The following is a 19,739-nucleotide window of genomic DNA, read 5'->3' as shown; positions in this document are numbered from 1 at the left end:
GAAAGTAGCATGTTTAGATGCCAATAATCAAATATGAACATTGAAGGAGACAAATGCGCGCGAAGCGCGCACAAATTTGCAATTTGAACGGCATTTTGCTCCCATATTAAGTTTCTCTGAACAACTTCCACGCCAAGTGTAAAAAATTTGCCAATTTAAAGCCAATTTGAAGCTAAAATGATCCAAGTATGAACCGGTGAATTATGCGCGCCAAGCTCGCAAAAATTTGTGTAATTAGAATTAGCGACTTTTTCTCCCAGATTGGACATATTGAAAGAAACTTTGTGCGAAGCGGAAAAATTGCCAATTTTAAGGTAAATGATCATAATAAAGTGAAGGGCAGTAGGGCACAATGCGCGCGAAAAATTGCAATTTGTGTTCCCACGATTAAGCTGTGCACTCCCCTGATTTCTCGTAGATTTCATTATATCGAGGTTGATCATTTTGGCAAAAGCAAAGAGTAAATTCAAGTGAAATATTTATTAGAGTGTGTGCTTCAAACGCTATCTTGTATTTTTTTTAAATAAAATGCATGTCTCTTTTCTATGCTTTTACGGGCCCGTTACTTTTGTTTGGTTTTTATGGGCCGTAAAAGAGCAAAGAAAACATACCTTATAATGGACCCGTAAAGGAAAGAAAAGAGACCTTAGTGAGTATGTAAAAATAAGCAAAGAAAAGATATATAATGGACCCATAAAAAGAAAAAAAGAGACCTCGGAGGGCCCGTAAAAAGCAAAGAAGAGATACCTTAGGCCTAAGAAAAGAGACCTTTGTCGGCCCGTATAGTAAAGTAACGAAAATATGCCTTAATGGCAAGATATCTATTCTGAACCTTTTACGGGCCCCTGAGGTCCGTTTTCTTGGCTTTTTAATGCCCCACAGTAAAGACTTCTCTTCACCTTTTACGGGCCCCTAGGACCCCGGGCCCCGGGGTAACGACCCCGGTTACCCCCCCCCCCCTTGTCGGCGGCACTGAATAAAAAATATAATTACTACTTGTAACTTGAACTGTCCTGTAACCTGTCACAGGTTACTCTCGCCCATTTCTTGCAATCAATTATAACAAGTAAACCAGTGACCTTTGACATAGACAATTGTGTGCACCATATCCCCTGTTAAAACCTACAGGTGTAAACAACAGAAATCTCAACTTTTAAAATTGTTGAGCTAACCATCAACAACTTTCCAATGTACTTGATGTTAAAAGAGTTGTAATTTATACAACCAAGAATTGTTTGCTCACCACATATTTTTGATGAATTTATGCCTTGTACGGTATTAAACGGTTACATATGAAGGCTATTTATATCAAACTACCAGATTCCTATTGGTGCCTGCCTACCCCAGAGGTACACTGCTGCTCAGCTACTTCATTGGTATTCTAGAGTACCTGTGTGGGTACTCTAGAGTACACACATCAGAATCAGATGTACAGTACACACACTGGTACTGGATTGGTACTGCATCGGTAGCAGCAGTGTACCTCTGGGGTCAGCAGCAATAGGAACTTGGTAGTATAGTGTAATAAAAAAAAAAAAAAGAATGGGGGTCAAAATACCTTGATGATCATATAATCACATGTCATTAAATGTGCACCCATAGATCAGGCAGGCAGGGGAGCAGCACAGCTCACAATCTAGCTAATGAGTAAACTCAATTTTAGAGCTTCAAGTAGTGAGCGCTCTTAGTTTCATAAAATGTACAACCAATACTGCAAAACCTCTAGTAAGAACTTTGTTTTTGTCGTTTATATGAGTTATAGTGAGATGCATGTTAAATATGTAGTTGGATTAGGTCATCTATTCATAAGTTTTATTCACACTTGTGAGATGCTACATTGTACAGCAGAAATGTTTCATGTCCTTACATTTGTTAGTTTGAATACACTGTACTCTGTCAAGCTTAAAGTTTATAATAACAAAACCAGTGTGGTGAGCCTAGTACTACCAAGATGTGCGTCCTGTTGCAACCTTTACCAGTGCATCCTGAAACCAAATGTATTAGGTCTTGTAGACCCAGAAATAGCAATACATTGTTAAAGTGAGAGCAAATTAGACTTCTACACAAGCACACACAAAGTAAAACCTTTAGGGCCGGATTCTCGAAGCATGGCAAGTGGTCAGGCTTTCTAAGCCATCAAGCGTAAGCCCAATTAGTCCTATACCAGTGCTTACAATTTCACATCATACATCACCTAGAAAGGATCCACATTGGTAGGGCTAGCCTGCTGGCTTAGGAAGCCTGATCATAATCCTTATTCATAATAATGCCCAACAGTTCGATAACTTCTTTTGCGATACAGACTTTCCAATTTACCAGACTTACGACTGATTTTGGCCAAACCATCATGTAAGCCTACATGACATTAGCCTCTTATCAATCCCTGTCTTAACACTAGGCCAACTCTTGAGCAGGCTTGTATGAAGGTAATGCCCAGATATTGCCCCATAAAATGTCAAAAGTTTTGTAAAATAGACCCCTTATTTTGAAAGTGAAAAAGTCTGATATGATCTGAACTTTTACAATGTATTGCAAAACGACTCCTGTGCAAGACAATACCACATTAAATTTTCCAATCAGTTTCCTGCCTGTCATTACATCAGTGTAACAGATGTATTTGAAAATACAGTTATTAAACACCCTGATCCCTACAAGTCTTTGGATATTAGGCTATTCCACTTGAAATCTTTACGCCCCCAATTTGGAAGACATGACCATAATTAATCACACACACAGGGGGTGTAAATTTCAAATGAAGTCACCATTTAGGTAACCCCATTTGAAATTCATACTCCTTGTGTGGAGATTAAGGATTAAGTCTTCCATAGGGGGTGTATGGATTTCAACTGGAATTGCCCATTTGAGCACACACTCGTTGGAAGTCATATAATGACCATTTTATGATTTGCTTGATGAGCCAATGTGGATAGAGGAAACCTCCTAAAGTGGATTAGCAGTTCTCTAATATTATCTCCTTTTTCAATTGTTTCCATTTTTTTTACAACAGTGAAAATTAATTCATAAATTTTCAATTGCGTCAAACTCCATGAATGCTACCATTTTTATACTCTGATCTACAAAGCATGACAAGCTCATTTTGTTCTGGGGTTTTTTTGCTCAAAGGATTATTACATTTGCAAATTGCAGCAGTGATTCATATTGGAATACACCAGTTGAAATCCATACACCCCCCTTGTGAAGACATGACCTTAATTGTCAATGCAGTGAGTGTGAATTTCAAATGGAGTCACCCATTCAGGTAACCCCATTTGAAATTCATACTCCCTGTGTTGAACATTAAAACCATGTCTTCCCTAGGGAGTGTATGCCCATTTTATTCTACACTGCAACATGCTTTGTACACCACAAAACATCCCCTCATACCTAAGAGTGGCATTTTTACAATCAGCGTTTGTTAAAAGCTTGACTTTCATACAACATTTTCTACTATGCAACCACATGTTAATATTATGTGATATGATAATAGTCCAATACAGCTTGAGGTAATCAAGAATCATCATCATCAACATGTCCAATAACCAATTGTGCTACCACTGCAACTCTTCACATATATGGTTGCAAGATATAGTGCCAAATTTCTTCCGTATTTCCTACTGTACACATCAAATAAAGATGTCAAAGCAGAAGAAGCCAGGACACGCCTCTGAACAGCCATGGTTTTAGCCTCTTGTCTTTTGTATTCCATTTTGCCAAGATCGTGGAAAAAATGGAGAACATGACCCTAATCTTTCACAAGGGGGTGTAGATTTCACATAGAGTCATTAATTCAGAAAGTACGGATTTCAACTGGAATAGCACAATGCTGCTTTTTGTCTGGTTGGATTAGATTTTACATCACATATCCATGGCAAAAAAGTGTCTCTGCATTTCCAAAAATACAATGATGACACCTTCATCCTTTTGTACAATGGACTATTCCAGTTGAAATCCATATACCTCCTATGGAAGACATGGCCTTAATCTCCCACACAGGGGGTATAGATTTCAAATGGAGTCATCCATTCAGGTAACCCCATTTGAAATTCACACTCCCTGTACGGATGATTAAGGTCATGTCTTCCATAGGGGGAGCATGAATTTCAACTGGAATAGCCCAAAAGGAAGAGACAGGTTATAGAAATTCATCCCTATCGAAAACCATTACAGTATGTAATAGCTAAAAGGCAGGTGCAAAGACTTCCAGAGATCAGGGAATTGTTATTATTCTTATTTGACATTGCTACTCAATACTGAGCAGGCTTATGGTCAATTCACTTTGCTTTCCCTTGTTTCCCTAGCTTCATCCTGTAGTCTCTTAGCGTATCTTTGAGCCATAGAATTGACGATTGAGATGACAAAGTAGATGACCATTACTATGATGACCTTTTCAAAAACCCATGACAACCAATTTGTACCCTGAAATGATAAGAGAGAGAGAGAAAGGATTTAATACTATAATATTCAAATACTATAAAACCTTGTTAACACAAAAAACCTGATAACACAAAATGTTTAAAGTCCAAAGCACAAATAAACCCTCCTGATGGGGTAAACATTGATATCACATATTATAAAAAATACCAAAAGTGAGGTAAAGAAGAGTATCACATGATTATAAAGTAAAAGTGAGGTCAACAAAAGTGTAACAATTCCTGCCAAATTAATTTGATTTGTTTTTCATATTAAGAATTATTGAATGTTGGTGCATGTACTGAGCATGTTCTTTTAGTGGTTGCACACATAGAAAGTATGACAATTCAATTTAAGAAATTGATTGAAGGTATTTGTATAATGATGCCACATAAGATATGGTTCACAGTGGTCAATGGTAAAAGTGCATTGCTTCCTATCTCTTTAGTTATATTTGTCTCGTCTCAGATATCACAACATCACATTAACACCTGCGCTTGGGGAAATACGCTGTAGTAGACGTAAAGTGAGCATAACAATGTCGTCTCGCACACCTCATGGATTGATTAGCTCATTAACAAATGTTGCTGGACTCCCACATGTTGGATCTGTGTAAGACCTACCTGAGCTACATTTTCTCCTCCTTTATGATGCAACTTTTTCTTCTGTTTCTCTAGGTAATCACGAAATGGTGATTGTAGTGCACCACCAACCTTGGGAATTTTGCTGTTGTAACAAAACAAAAATAATACATATATATTACTGAAAGGGTTAACAGCACATCTGGATTTATTCATAAAAGTGTTACAGAAGCTCAGCATTTTATGGCATAACATAATCCATGATAATAAAAGTATCCAACTCGCCAAGGTTCTGACCATCTAAAAGAACATAGTGATATATGTAACAAGGTTACCTGCCCAAATCCTAGTGTAAACATTTAGTAATTGTTGGTATTTAGTTCCTACACAAATCTGCCAGTTGACCAGGCCAACGCTTATGGACCTATAAATTTATTTATTTTAAGTGATTTATAGTGTGCTACGCACAGGCAGGAGGTTGTCACATTAGAAGTAAAAGACCAAGACTGAACTGTGATAAAGGGTTAGACATTGACCCTGTCGGTGACCCCCGTACCCTGAACCAAGGGGGCGCCACATCTTCTGCTTTGACATCACCTACACATGTGACGTCATCAGAGGTGTTTCAACATTACTAGCAAACAAATAAAAACTTCAGAGCAATAACATCGACTGAAGGCACCGGTCGACCCGGTAAAGCGCTCCGGTGAATGTACCAAATTTGAGTAGCGTAGAAGTTTAATTTTGTTTTATATATGTTGGAAAAAATAAGTTGAAACTTACCCAACTAAATCCACTAACATATCTACATGATGCTCACTAAATATACCAATAACAAACAATTTCTGCAAAGGAGTGAACAAAAAAATATATGGACATCATTAGTACAAGACTAACTCCCATAAAAACCATGACAGTGCAAAAAATTCATATTACAACTCAATTACATCATTGTATGGCAAAACACAAGCTATGCATATAATACATAAATTGCATATTATTTTAACTTAATTCATGCACTGCATAAAAGTTATTTAAAGTCTGATGTATGATCTTTCAAATTAAAATTGGTTTATTTTTTAAAACCTGATTTTTTTGGCATGTTTGTAATGTTTACACATGTCCCAACTTACATCTGATTGGAATCAGCTAACTTCACATAGAGTTTGTAGGACAACAGAATAATTTTGAATCCCCCCCCCACCACCAGAACTCTGTATTTTTTGCTTAAAATGACCCAAAAACCATTCAGGCATTTGTTACTAACAGTATCATTTGCAAGTACAACAGATAGAAGAGCACAATGGACTATTCCAGTTGAAATCCATACACCCCCTATGGAAGTAATTAATAGTGTGGAAGATTATGGTCATGTCTTCCATAGGGGTGTATATGGATTTCAACTGGCATAACGGTATAAACCATACCCTATCATACTTGTACTCTTTGTCTTTATCAAATTAGACAGATACCAAAAAACCTCTCCTTACCTGTATATGCATTTTAACAATTGCTTTGCCTACTAATGTTGCACCAAAGAATGTCCAGAAGTCAACTAAAAAATGTCCGCAAGTTATACCAGCTAAGTCAAACAATGGATTAGGAATCTGTAAGCAAGAAAACACAGAGAAATGGCTGTGACAGGTGGCTGTGATTAGAAATGCTGCAGTCTTACCTACAAAAATCGCAAAACATGTTTGCATGTCGCTTATGGAAGGAAAAATAGCCCACTTCCAGATGTGCCCAGTGGCTTTGATATGAAATGCATGCTTCTTTGTGTTGGGTGAATACCGCATATTATGCCAATAACACATACCACCTGCTAAACACACAAATATAAATTATCCTTCATATCAGGCTTTAGGCAACGCTGGAGGTAATGATTTTCGCGGAGTGACATGGAAAGTTTTATGCTTGCAAACATTAACTTTTCCAATACGCCTTCATGAATCCACGCCACAAATTAAAGTACACTTAGCCGATGCCGCAAAAGCAATTGGGTCTATTGAAATTGGCTGCAGTTACTCTAGTCCACTTGAGGAAAATAATATTCTATGAAAATGTGTGTTTCTGTACAAGTTTGTTATCAAATCATACATGAGAGCTCATTCCAGGACTATCTAAGTTGAAATTACCCTCTATGTGTTATTTTGGGGAACATTTAGAAGCTTTTTAGAGATACAAACTTACTCAATAAGACAGTAATGTGGATTCAGGTCCGGGTGCTTACAAAACATTAATCCCATTTGACAGGTTGTATCTCAAAATTTTAGCTTTCACCTTGTACTTTGTTTCATCTTTTATGACAATCTAGATCTTGGTCTTTAAAGAAAATGTACATTTGAAGCAACCAGTTGCTTTGTAGCTGAGAAAATGAATTGCATTTGAATGGCTGTCATTTTACATAGTAACGTATAGGGGAATGTATTAGAGGCGTGGGCCCTATATCAATTTAACAAAAATTACATGCCGCAAAAATTATGGTTCTTTTCAAATCACAAAATTTTGTTTTACAAAAATAATGTTGTCGTTGGGCAGGAAAAACCTCCTATGTGCTTGTGGCCCCTGAACATGTTTAAAACCAGCTGCCAACAGGTTAAATAAGAGGTTTTGCTTTAAACATGTTCAGGGGCCAATGACACAGAGGAGGTTTTTCCTGCCCAATGACGATGTACTTCACAGGGGTTTTTTTCATTACTTACAGAAGCACATGCCAAGATACCAAAGAAGCCTGCTCTCTGTACCAATGTCTGGACATAGTGTTTCATTCTGGTGCCAAAATCTTGTTGGCTTGGGTCCTCACTTATATGCTCCATCATGCTTTCAAATTCTTCATAGTCTTCGTTGTCTGGCTCGGTTCCTGACAAGCGAGCTGAAACAGTAGAATGATGTTTGCACCGCTGTTACAGGTAGCACTAGCCTGTTCTTTATTTGGTTTTTTCAAAGTTAAACTTAAAGTTAAAACCTAAATTAGATATTGTACAAACACTTGATTGCTTGATCTCATAGTTGCAAACATGAAAAAAAAACCCATGTTAGGGCTTTGACCACAGAATTAACGAAGGAAAACCTGGGCTTCTTAAACAGTCACGTGCAATAGCAACGTCAGCTAGAGGGAGAAAATTGGGGGTATTTGGAGTTCTTAGCGATGGTGCGCGGAGACTAATGAAAACAATTCTGCGTCTCATCTGAAGCATCTTGGTATCACGTGCAGATCAAGTGCATCTCTCAAATATGCCCATCATCCACATCATGCTTGCATGACAAAGATTGCCTCAAGAGCATTCTAAGGGAAACCGAATAGCCCCAATTTCTGCTCCATGTCTGTATCAAGATGGCGGTCAAGTCCTGGTTCTCCTTTTCTAATTCTGTGGCTCTGACCAAAATGGCAAATATACAGGAAGGGTACACAAAATCTCTGCTCCTTCCTGAGTTGAGAATTATTTTGTTTGGGGCATAAATATATCTTGAGAATAATAAATATGAAATACACATTTTCCTAACTTCTGCACTGGTGCGGAGTCCATTAAGACCACTATTGTGCAAAATAAATATGTCAATAGTAGTTTATTATTAAAAGGGCATTTCGTGATCCATAGCCATAGTAAATTTAGAGCGAGCTATAAATTGCTGTACTTACCAGCCTTAGCCATAAAGTATGGTGGTAGCTCCCCTAGTGCTGTGCCAGCACCCTGTAAAATTTACAAAGAAAAACAATAATTACATCAGGTTACAGATGGATTCACAGCATTAATGAACAATACAACTGGCATAATTTGTTATAGTGTGTCTCTTCTCAAGTTGAGAGTAACGCCATGTTGGATGTCAAAGTGGCAAATTATGCATTTATGCGGTTGCGTTACCAGCTTACGGACAAATCACACTTCTACATGTGTGTATACACTCCACAGGATTAGATATAATCAGGGACCTTGTATGGAGGGACTGGAAACGCCTTCCATCCATTGTACCATGCAAGTTGCTGGTTTACAAATTATCCTCAATTGAGCAAGCATGAATAATACGTTGATCAATAGACCCTAGTACGAATCCAAGCACAGTTACAACACTGCGCTTGGCTTGTCTTGTACATTCTTGAAATGAGCCTACATGTTTGCTAGTATAATGACAGACTCTAGAAATGCCAACATAAATCTTCAAAGAACATCATATTTCAGTATCGAAATCAGTAGGAATACCAAGCGTACGGTGTACACATTCCAGAAAAAATATAATTTTGTTTGTTCTAGCATTCTGTATCTCCACAAAATTATCACATTTTGTCTCCAAAATCCTATGTAAATGATTCTCGATGCTACACAGAAATTATTTTCGACAAAGGATAGACATTTTACACAATTTGTCATAACTTAAAAAGATATTGGAATACTTTGATGTGTTTTTGATAAATTTTGTAGAGCAACATGAGTAAATAATAAAATTCAAACATCGCGCCCTCGGCGCAACTCGCATACAATCGAAGGTCGTGAAAGATAATCTGATAACAATAGCTTGACAATAGCTATCAATAATCCCGTTTTCAGTCCCTTCATACACGGTCCCTGATATAACACACACAATTTGAACCTGCCACTGTGACATCCAACATGGCATTACTCTCAACTTGAGACAAAACACACTGTTCAAGATTATAATCTAAGGTACAAATCGACACCCTGCTACCAACATTCTATTCACTCAGAGAGTGTTCATGGTACTACCACAATCTACCTTTGATGATCGCCACAACCCTTATGGTATAGTCATTAATAAACACACAAAGATCTTCTGTCTGAAGTTGCTAATAACAGTTCCTATATATTCAATGCAGTATCTGCCATATTACAATCCTGCAGTATCTCATTCAACATTCAGCAACCATCAAAGCCTGCAAGCAATAGCCTTTACTTACCCACATAAATGCTTCCAGCCTGACTTTGCTAATAACTGCCCATATACTCATAGCAGTACCTGCTTCCTCTGGACACACAATTCTGTCAACAAGAGAGGATGTGAATAATATTAAAGCTTGCTATATAGTATACAAATATTCAATTGACCTTTTCGGTAAATCCCATAAGCCTTTGCAGAGTACAACTGAGAACTCGTCATTTGAGGTCACACCGACTTGCAATGCGCAGTAACAATAATGTTTGATAAACGATGTGCGCAGATCGGCGTGACGTCAAATGATGAGTTCTCATGTGTACTCGCAAAGGCTTATGGGATTTACCGAAAAGGTAAATGTGTAAGTACAATGGTAAGAATATTTTAATAAGGAGAAACATGGACTGCTCCATTCATTTGTTCTTTGCTTTTTGATCAGGTCAAGAACTTGTATTCTGCCATATTGGTCCAATATGTGTTCTTGCTACTGGTATGATGTAACCACTACCTGCTGGGGAGTGGAGGTATATTTATGTGCTGGTCACCCACCATGGCTAGTTACACATGCCTTGGGGTCATTGCATAAGTATCCATGTACCGATCCCTAGCAGATTTTTGTATCTGTACAATTCTGCAATGAGTACAACTGCACTTTGATGTATGTTGTACATGCAAGAAGAAGTTGTTGTAAGTTGACAATATCAAATTAATGACACACTTCTATGCAACAAGAATCTCTTCAAGCATTTTAACTCATATTTTGAAATTCTGACTTGATCCCGAGACATCAAAGCTGAGCCACTATCAATTTTGATGCATATATTGTTTGTACTTACTCATCTGGATACGGTGGTTCTGGGAAGTCAACGGACATACACTCAAAAGCTGCAATGGTGACGGACGCTATGTGAGGACCCTGCAATATAATAGACAATATTCATATGCATTTAGTGAAGATAACAATATATTACACCAGCATAGCAAGAAAAAATATAGTACTAAAATAATGAATACCAAAATTTGAAGTTTAAATCTATTTTGTTGCTTGTGTATTAACCCTTGAAGCAGCATATTTCAGATTTTGCCATCCTATACCAGTCCTGGAGCACAGGTATAATTAAAGACCGAGATAAAAAGAATTTATCGCGTCTGATGTCACTGTCAATTACGATCCTCGATTGGTTTACACAGGTTAATCAGCGCATAAAAGGAAGACCGATCTATCTGGTGCTGATCGGAGAAAAGGAATAGCAGCAAATGGCGAAAAATTCAGATTACTTTTGCAAGGCAAAAAGCAGCTTTTCTAGGCATTGTGGACATGGTGCCTTCGGTTATAAAAGTTTCCTACTATAAAGACCTAACTTTTGAGATGGTTTGCATGTCGAAAGGTGCAAAATTAACAATAAGGCGCCCGGTTATAAATCCGCGTTCAGCAAGTCATCATCACGACACTTGTAAACAAACCGTGCTCGAGTTTGATTGACAGATGACATCAGACGCGATAAATTATCTTTATCTTTGTCTTTCATTATAGTTTAGTAATTTATAAGACAGCAATTTATCTACATATCCAATTGTTATTTTCCTCTCTTTTAAGCTTACCCAATCTATCTTATAAATTGAATAAAAGTAAAAAAATCTAAAGATTCTATGGACATTCATACATGAACAGGGCCAGTGTGAAAAAATACACTATAATCAAATTAAGCATTTCTTGGCCAAAGTGGAACATGCGTGTTGCGTCCATGTAGTACGTACTAAGCGTGTATACTTTCTTCTGTACCGCGCTATATTCGTGTGTGATTATCGCGGAGCCACTAGCATTCACAGTGTTCCAGTTTGGCCAAGAAATACTTTTTTTTAAATCTTTAACCTCAAAGAGGTGAGGCAAAATGCCTTTTTTTCTTTGTTATTATCTCTTTTCCATATCATTATTATCTCATAATTATTACATAATATCATGTTTCACTTGATTTGACATTACTCATGTAAATTCATATGTCATATCATACATCATACCAAGAAATACTTAATTTGATTATAGCTTCCAGAGAAGCACGGCACTCTCTTGCCCGTGGTGAGAATACACAGCATAAGTAGGTTTCAATGAGCTTGGTAAACAAATCAACAAGTAAATATACAAACTTACCAAATATAAAAGGAATGTATGTAAACCTGTACCCAAACCAACTGAAGAGAGAATACCTAACATAACCCAATACCAGCACCACAGTACTGTCTTCCTCAAGGACGAAATGTACTGAAAGAAGAAAACACATTGATTTAGGTTGGTTATTATTCTTGATCATTCAATTCTGCAACTGGTTAGTAACTAAACTATATACAAATTGAGGTTTGCCTGTCCAGATTTTACCCTAGAAATAACCAGGCTTTGGTAGCTCACAAGGGATTCAGTGACAGTGAGTTCAAATGTGTCCTGTTTTGACCTTCTTTTCACTTACTGCATGGTTGAATAAACCTGCTACCTAGCTACAAATATAATTTCGCATCTTTTTTAAATTTTATCTGTCATGCCCACAATGGCTTTTATTTTTCCTTTGCTTGAGGATAAAAACAAAACAAAAACCATACATCAAACATATTTTACAAAATATGAAATAAATACATCCAATGAAATAATCCAAGTTCAGATTATCTGCTGAAGGCATACATTTTGCCTGTCCTAATAGCAAACTCCCTGTCCAAACTGATGATATGGTTAGCAATGTTCCTTTTGGTGTTAAGTCTAGATTAAGGGTGGCATTGTATGTGGCCTCTGTCACACAAAAGAGAGTCCACCTCTGCGTTTCATTAAAATTGTTGGATCGGTAAACTGGCGGTAACATTTATATAGGGTTAATGTGTATTGCACACAATCAGGTAGACAGGTACACAAACACCTAATCGCATCCAGGGGACCACATTTGGGACTATTCAAATGAAAGTCATTGTATTCTGATTTCTAACTATCTAATTACCTTTTGGTGTTTTAAGGATGTTTTTTTCTTGTTTTGAGGATGGTTTTGTGTTTTGAGGATGGTTTTTAATTTTAATCATACTTTTAAATGCACTTGTGTATAATTTACAGTCACAAATTTTGATGTGACTGTTTCTTCTTTTCTGTTTTTGTTTAGTTCAATTGCTTCTGCTTGAAGGCAAAATATGTGCACACATATAACTTACGTTTGTCTAAACTCTATATCATATAGGCCTACAATGTATCTAACATACAGCTTCACTGTATATTTCCAGTACACTATCAATCACTTGTTAATTACTGGCAGCATGTCACGGTTGGTATAATATAATCAATTTCACTACACTATTTCTTTTTAATTACTGGCATCACGTCATAGCTGACTGCATGCATGGACAATGCACTTATAATTGCTTTGTGCACTGAAGAAAATCGCCTGTAACCATGGATTTGCCCTTTAAGGAATGGCTCTCAACAAAAGGACACTTTTTTAGACATATATATGCAACAGGCAATATTGTGAATAGAACCTGGACAGACTTGGATAATCAGATGCAGGTCTCAATTTTGTTGATTCACAGGTTCTTGGCATTTGAAACCTTGGGATTATCAACCTCTTGGTCATTCCAGTTGAAATCCATACACCCCCTATGGAAGACTTGGCCTTAATCTCTCACACAGGGGGTGCAGAGTTCAAATGGAGTCATCCATTCAGGTAGCCCCATTTGAAATTCACAATCCGTATGTGGAAGAATAAGATTCACATCACCCACGTAATTCAATGCCCCAACTGCAAACGTGCATGGGGATAGTTGCAACTTGTATTGTTAATCTATATACAGATTTTATTAAATTTTATTTCAGACCTTAACACCTGGCACTCTATTCCTCATTAATATTTAATTTCTATTATCCATTTATAGCCAATTTTGAATAATTCATGAGATACCTCTAGGAAAATTGCAAATTGCATCAATTTCAGTTTCTTTTGTTTGTTAAAATGCACATCTGGTCAAATCTGTATATTTTGAATAAATATGGACGGTTCTCTATACATGTACATGACTGATGGTTAAAATTCCCATGGTTAAAATTTTGCAAGGGTTATTTTATTCATTTCCAAAACTGCTCCAAAACAAATTTGCTATATTATTATCAACACCTATTCTACTATCAAAAAATTTTTTTTTTTTACTGTTACCTTCATATGAATCACCTAATTGTCAGTTACTTCTTGCTAAATAACTGTAAATGTTTGTGGTACATTTTGCCAGATTAGTGCAATATATAACCATTTTGCAGGGTTTTTTGTGTTTAAATTTGTTTACTTATTATCTTTTTATTTTATTTCTTTAATTAAAATTTAATTAGTTCTATCTAAGACATCTCAAAATGTGAGCATTTGTTTTAATAACCCATTTAATAACTCAATTTCCTGCAAAATGGCGCATACGACTATATTGCACTCACAGTCGATTTGTCTTCACACTATTTGCAAATGTGACACGATCTGGTCCATGGGGGCCAAAGGAGGCATTTTTGAAAATTGAGCTACTGTAATTATTACATTATATATACAATAGGCTATCATTAACTGAAAACACCAAAGGTGTTGCATACTTGGTTCAAAAGTTATTAAGTTTTTTGATGTCTATTTTCTTTATGTATTTTATTGTTTTTTACTCCATGTTTTTACCTTTATCTCAGTTTCAAATTGCCGCCTTTGGCCCCCATGGACCAGATCGTGTCACAAATTTTCTCAGTAGCTACAGCAAAAAAATTTAATGTGCAAATATCATCGCGGACTTGAAAGCAAGTGAAAACACTTGGCAAAGCGCAATAATAATGTGACATAACTGATTCCCTGCTTTAGGGAATTCTATACAGGGATGTAGCTACGGCGGTCGGCGGGGTGGTGGCGGCGACAGAGCCCGACACTCAGATTTAGAGCCCACTGATAAACAATTTAAGGTCTAGCACCCAGCACTAAAGTATCAAAAATTGCAAAATCACATATAATTTGACGAAAAATTCCCTCAACAACCACCCGGCACTAAACCTTCTCTAGCTACAACCCATAACATCACTTGTGTTACCTTTTGATGGGATCCTTCAAGGTGATACACAGTAATCATGGAGCAAACAAGTAAAACAAACACGGCCACTTTCTTTCTGTTATCCCATAATCTGTGAGAAAAACAACAACACACATTTATAAATGAGTTGTCAATAAATGTATTGTGTAAATAACATGAAATAGATGATTTTTATATAGATATTTTGTGCACAGTTGATCATTAGTTTTAAAAAACTATTCAGAATTAACATTGTATTGTAGGTATCAATAGGATTTCTTGTACCCTACACTTCTGCCACAAATTAAATATCATGCTCTGACCCAATGAACCTGGACTGCATGCAGGGATAAGTAGCTGTTGAAAAAAACCTGAAACGGTGCGAGCTCTTTTTATGATGAAATATTATCCACTTCCGGAAATGTTAAAAAAAAAATATATATTTTTTTCCGGGAAAATCCAAATTTTGGGGAAAAAACAGAAATCTGTAAAAAAAAAACCGGAAAACTTACATCCTGTACATGTAAAATTCCAGTTCTCTTCAAAAGACCCTACTTTTGCATGATTTTTATCTCATCAAATGCTACTTACTGCCAAAGTCACAAACTTGTCCAAAACTTATATCAATTACACATGGAAGGCCCCCACGGACATAATTTCCTACCTATGACACCATCCCACTAGCATGACAAATGTCTCCATGAGGAAGTACTGAATCGTTGTAAGCGGTCTACGCCACAGTGTAATGTTGGCTCTCTCCTCTCTATCCTTTCTATGTTGCTCTCTGATGGCATGGTGATCATCTGGACTCTCTGGGGGTAGAGAGGCAGATCTACTTGGACCATTGATCATATCCTTCATGCTTGGTTTATTGGATGGAGTGCCATGCTTGTAGAGTCTGTCAGCATCTTTAAGGCGAGATACCTGTTTTATAGACACAAGAGAAAAGATTATACATGATTCATGTTACTCCACATGTAGTAGGACAAGGAAGGATGTGACATACATCAATTAATATTATGCATGTACATGTGGTGCATATAATTTGGTGGAAATTGGAATGATGGAATCTTGCTGGAAACTGTTATTGGCCTGATTTCCATTACAGGTAAGCTGGAGAACTGTGTATTTTAATGGAATCTCATTAATATTCATATATATGCAAATAACATGACAGTCTGAAATGACACAAAAGTTAATAATCGATCATTTTTCTTATTTCTAGTTCAAGAAACAGTACTCACTGTGGACGTTTCGGCATCTACCAGACGCCTTTTTCTTGGACTAGAAGTAGAAATAAGAAAAATCTACTTTTTTAAGTTTCATAACAGTCCTGATGAACATGTTCAGTAATGACACAAAACTACAGTCCATGAGATCACCATACTTGATCACCCTACCCAGTTTGAAGTTCATCGGTTATTGCGTTCCAGCTGGAGAGTGGATTAATGGAATTTCAAGCAAAATGCAAATAGCCTCATTGTATTCATTTATGCAAATAACATGACACACAAAACCATACAGTACAAGAGGTCATCTTCAGTCCCAGAACAACGCCAAATATGGATTAAAAGACCTTTGACCTTGGATGTACAACAGCATGTTATGATCTAATGGGAAACTGTGCACATCAACAAACACCATTTCTATCAAAAATGCAACGTCTGATATAATTTGAAACCACATAAATTACTAGAGTTGGTTCTTCTCTTGGATTTGGACCAAGCTTTAGAATATCGAATGTTGCGTTTTGAAATAAAACAAACCAGAAATTTATCACCCATTGTAAAAGATATGGTACATGTACCGAATACATGTACATACATTGGCTGACCTTGTGGATTTCCTGGCCCAGCCATGCCAACCACATAAGGAGATTATACGATTAACCTAGTGCAGCTATTGTCATAGCAGGGTATTATTATGTAATACTCCTGATCCATATTTGGCGTTCTCTTGGACTGATCTTACATGATCTCTCTACCAATGGGAGGTGTCCCACAGCAGCCCCCTTGCTCCCCCACTTTCCATGGCTACACCACTGCTACTGTCAACCATGCTGATGCAGTTTACATGGTTCCCGCACCTTGAAGCCTTTAAAATTCAAGGACTTCCTAAAGCATAATCTCAAGGACTTACCACAACACAAAAATCATGATGCATGCGGCATGCATGAACAAAAGTGACAGCTCCTCTCCACTCCCCAAATTTTGTCAAAATTACACTTTAGGTAAAATTCCAAAATTGTCAAGGACTTAATTCAAGGACCTTGTGCAAATTTCCAGGACTTTCAAGGCCTTGAAAAGGTGTTTTCAAATTCAAGGACTTTCAAGGACTGTGGGAACCCTGAGTAAGTTTAAGTTAATTATATACAAGCATTGCTGTAAAGTACAGCATTCTCTGCCAGTGGATTGACTGCACAATGCACATCACATACAACACTGACTCACTCAGTGCTGCTCAATCATATAACAGTCATGTGAATGTGTGTACATCAACATGACATCGGAGAAAAGAGGAAATCATACAAAGCCTGTGTGGGTATGTGCAACCCACGAAAGTGTCACTGAGCAGAGCAAGGTCAGCAAAAGGATGACATTATTAAAGGAAAACATTTGTGTCTGCATGTCATCAGGCACACAACCTGTGAAACATGTGGAAACTGTAAATTATTTACTTTCCGAAAGACACATTGATCAATCTCATAAATTTAAAACATAACACAAAAAGTAAGTTACACAATCGTAAACATCAAAATTAGGCCTGCTAAGAATACGCGATTTTGGAGGCAATTTTTTCCACAAAAAAAATGCAACAATCTGTGATTTCCTGCCAAAAGCACAAAATATAAATTATAATATTTTTTTTTGAAATTTTTAATTTCTTTTTTGGCAGATTTGGAGAGTTCCTGGACCTAAAGTCATGTGCTGAAATCATTGATTGTTGATTTTAAAACAATTTTGGAAAACACACCAAAAAATTACAAGTTTGTATAAAAAGGGCTGGTTTGTAACTTTGTGTTTACTACATTACCAGTATCTATTAAAGATCTAAAAAGCATTGGTTTTGAACACATTTCTATATTTTTCTATATCTTTTAGAATAGATTCTGAAGTGACCATAAGTTACATATTTGATATTTGCCCCATTTGGATACAAAATTGTAATTTTGAGGCAATTTAAAAAAAGAAAACAATTTAAATCAACCATGAATGATTGTAGCACTTGGCTCTAGATCAAGGGACTCTCCAAATCCGCAAAGAAAAAAAAATCACCCAAATGTCGAAAAACGCATTTGGAGCCAAAACACTCAAATTACCTTGCAATAACGCAATTGCGATTCTTAGCAGCCCTACATAAAAAGTAATCAAACAGTTTCTTTCTAATCTTTTCAAATGTTATACATGGGCTATATTGGATATATTGGTGTTTATCATTTACTCTGACCATTTGCGCCATTTATCCATCATCAACATTAACCCTAACCCTACACATGTTTTTTTTTTTTGCTATAGTAAGGGAAAGAAGAAACAAAAAAGGAGAGAAGGTGAAGAAAGAAGTCACTTAGTACCCCCGGGATTCGAACCCGGGACCCCTCGCATGCCACGCACACAATCAGCGACATGTAGCTGCCAAGGTTTGGCTGCCCCGGGCAGCAATTCCCTGGGTATTTATGACTTAGGCTGATTGCATCATCAAGTCACATGGAATGCATGCACACAGAGTGGTTTTTAAATAATAGTGAGCTTTAGTGAGACCTAGTTGGGTTAGGGTTAAGGAGGCCCAAGTCTAACCCTAAACGCCCAAAATGGATCGACACCCACCATCATTAATTCCATGCCAACCGACTGAGAAGTGACACAGCTTTTTAAATTTTGCCCCCTATTCATGGTTTCTACGTTTCTATGCATGTGCCACTTCACTATGGAGTTCCTCAAGGATCCGTGCTTGGACCTACATGTATATTCTTCACTATCTGTTCCACCCCTATCGCAAACATTGCTCGGAAACATGGTTTGTTTGTTCATGCTTATGCAGACGATACACAACTGTATACCCTTTGATTTATATGATCCAAATGATGAAATTTCAGCTCGCAAACAAGCAGAGGCTTGTTATATAGAAATAAAGTCATGGATGTCAATGAATAAACTCAAACTAAACGATGAAAAAACAGAATTTCTAATCATGACTTCAAAATATCAGCAGCATAAAATTCAAGATCATTCCATTCACGTCGGTACCGCTACAATCCATGCTTCAAAAAGTGCCTGTAACCTAGGAATTGTTTTTGATGATAATTTGTGTATGGATCAACATGTCAAATGTATATATGCCAGTCTGTAGGCCTATACTTCCACAATATGCACTGTCCACGAAATTTGGATAAAAGGGGTACCGTACTTGAGAGACACATGTATGGTATCAATGAAGAAGTTCTACTCCTTCATTAAGAGTCTTAATAAGCATGACTCTTTCGGCATTCCATCACTTAAAATCGATGGGAGACTAGTTTCTGAAAATATTAAGAAGGCTGACATCCTGAACCATCAATTTGAGTCAGTGTTCTGTAAGGAGAGACTTGATAATCTTCCACACATGGGTGTTTATATAAATATGGAGGCCAGTAGTAAAACATGGGCCTTGTTTTGCATTTCTCAAGATTGTAGAAAAAATGTAAAAGCCTGCTAATTTTTTTTCATTGCATTTAACTAATATATATTTATACAATAAATCAAGACTTTTTTTTTTTTACTTCTGTTGACATAGTAGAATTTTACGGGCGAAAAGTAATGGAGTCATCATGTT

General features: G+C 36.9%; 1 protein-coding gene across 2 annotated transcripts in view; it reads right to left on the bottom strand.

The window, feature by feature from the left end:
• Positions 1-3,153: 3,153 nt before the first annotated feature.
• LOC140135524 (vacuole membrane protein 1-like) overlaps positions 3,154-19,739 on the bottom strand; it is a 39,195-nt gene continuing 22,609 nt past the window's right edge. For both annotated transcript variants that reach the window (XM_072157063.1, XM_072157062.1), the window contains exons 2-12: positions 15,595-15,854; positions 14,952-15,042; positions 12,028-12,138; positions 10,715-10,794; positions 9,904-9,985; positions 8,632-8,683; positions 7,694-7,863; positions 6,482-6,598; positions 5,775-5,836; positions 5,034-5,136; positions 3,154-4,416 (exon numbers count right to left, since the gene is read on the bottom strand). In XM_072157063.1, coding sequence (XP_072013164.1) covers positions 4,267-4,416; positions 5,034-5,136; positions 5,775-5,836; positions 6,482-6,598; positions 7,694-7,863; positions 8,632-8,683; positions 9,904-9,985; positions 10,715-10,794; positions 12,028-12,138; positions 14,952-15,042; positions 15,595-15,791 — 1,215 coding nt within the window. In that variant the 5' untranslated portion in view covers positions 15,792-15,854 and the 3' untranslated portion in view covers positions 3,154-4,266. The remainder of the gene's footprint in view (positions 4,417-5,033; positions 5,137-5,774; positions 5,837-6,481; positions 6,599-7,693; positions 7,864-8,631; positions 8,684-9,903; positions 9,986-10,714; positions 10,795-12,027; positions 12,139-14,951; positions 15,043-15,594; positions 15,855-19,739) is intronic.

The sequence above is a fragment of the Amphiura filiformis genome, chromosome 16 (genome assembly GCF_039555335.1).
Source record: "Amphiura filiformis chromosome 16, Afil_fr2py, whole genome shotgun sequence".
In the NCBI taxonomy this organism is placed as follows: domain Eukaryota; kingdom Metazoa; phylum Echinodermata; class Ophiuroidea; order Amphilepidida; family Amphiuridae; genus Amphiura; species Amphiura filiformis.
Note: the sequence above shows the minus strand (reverse complement) of the source record. Positions and strands in the feature narration are given on the sequence as shown.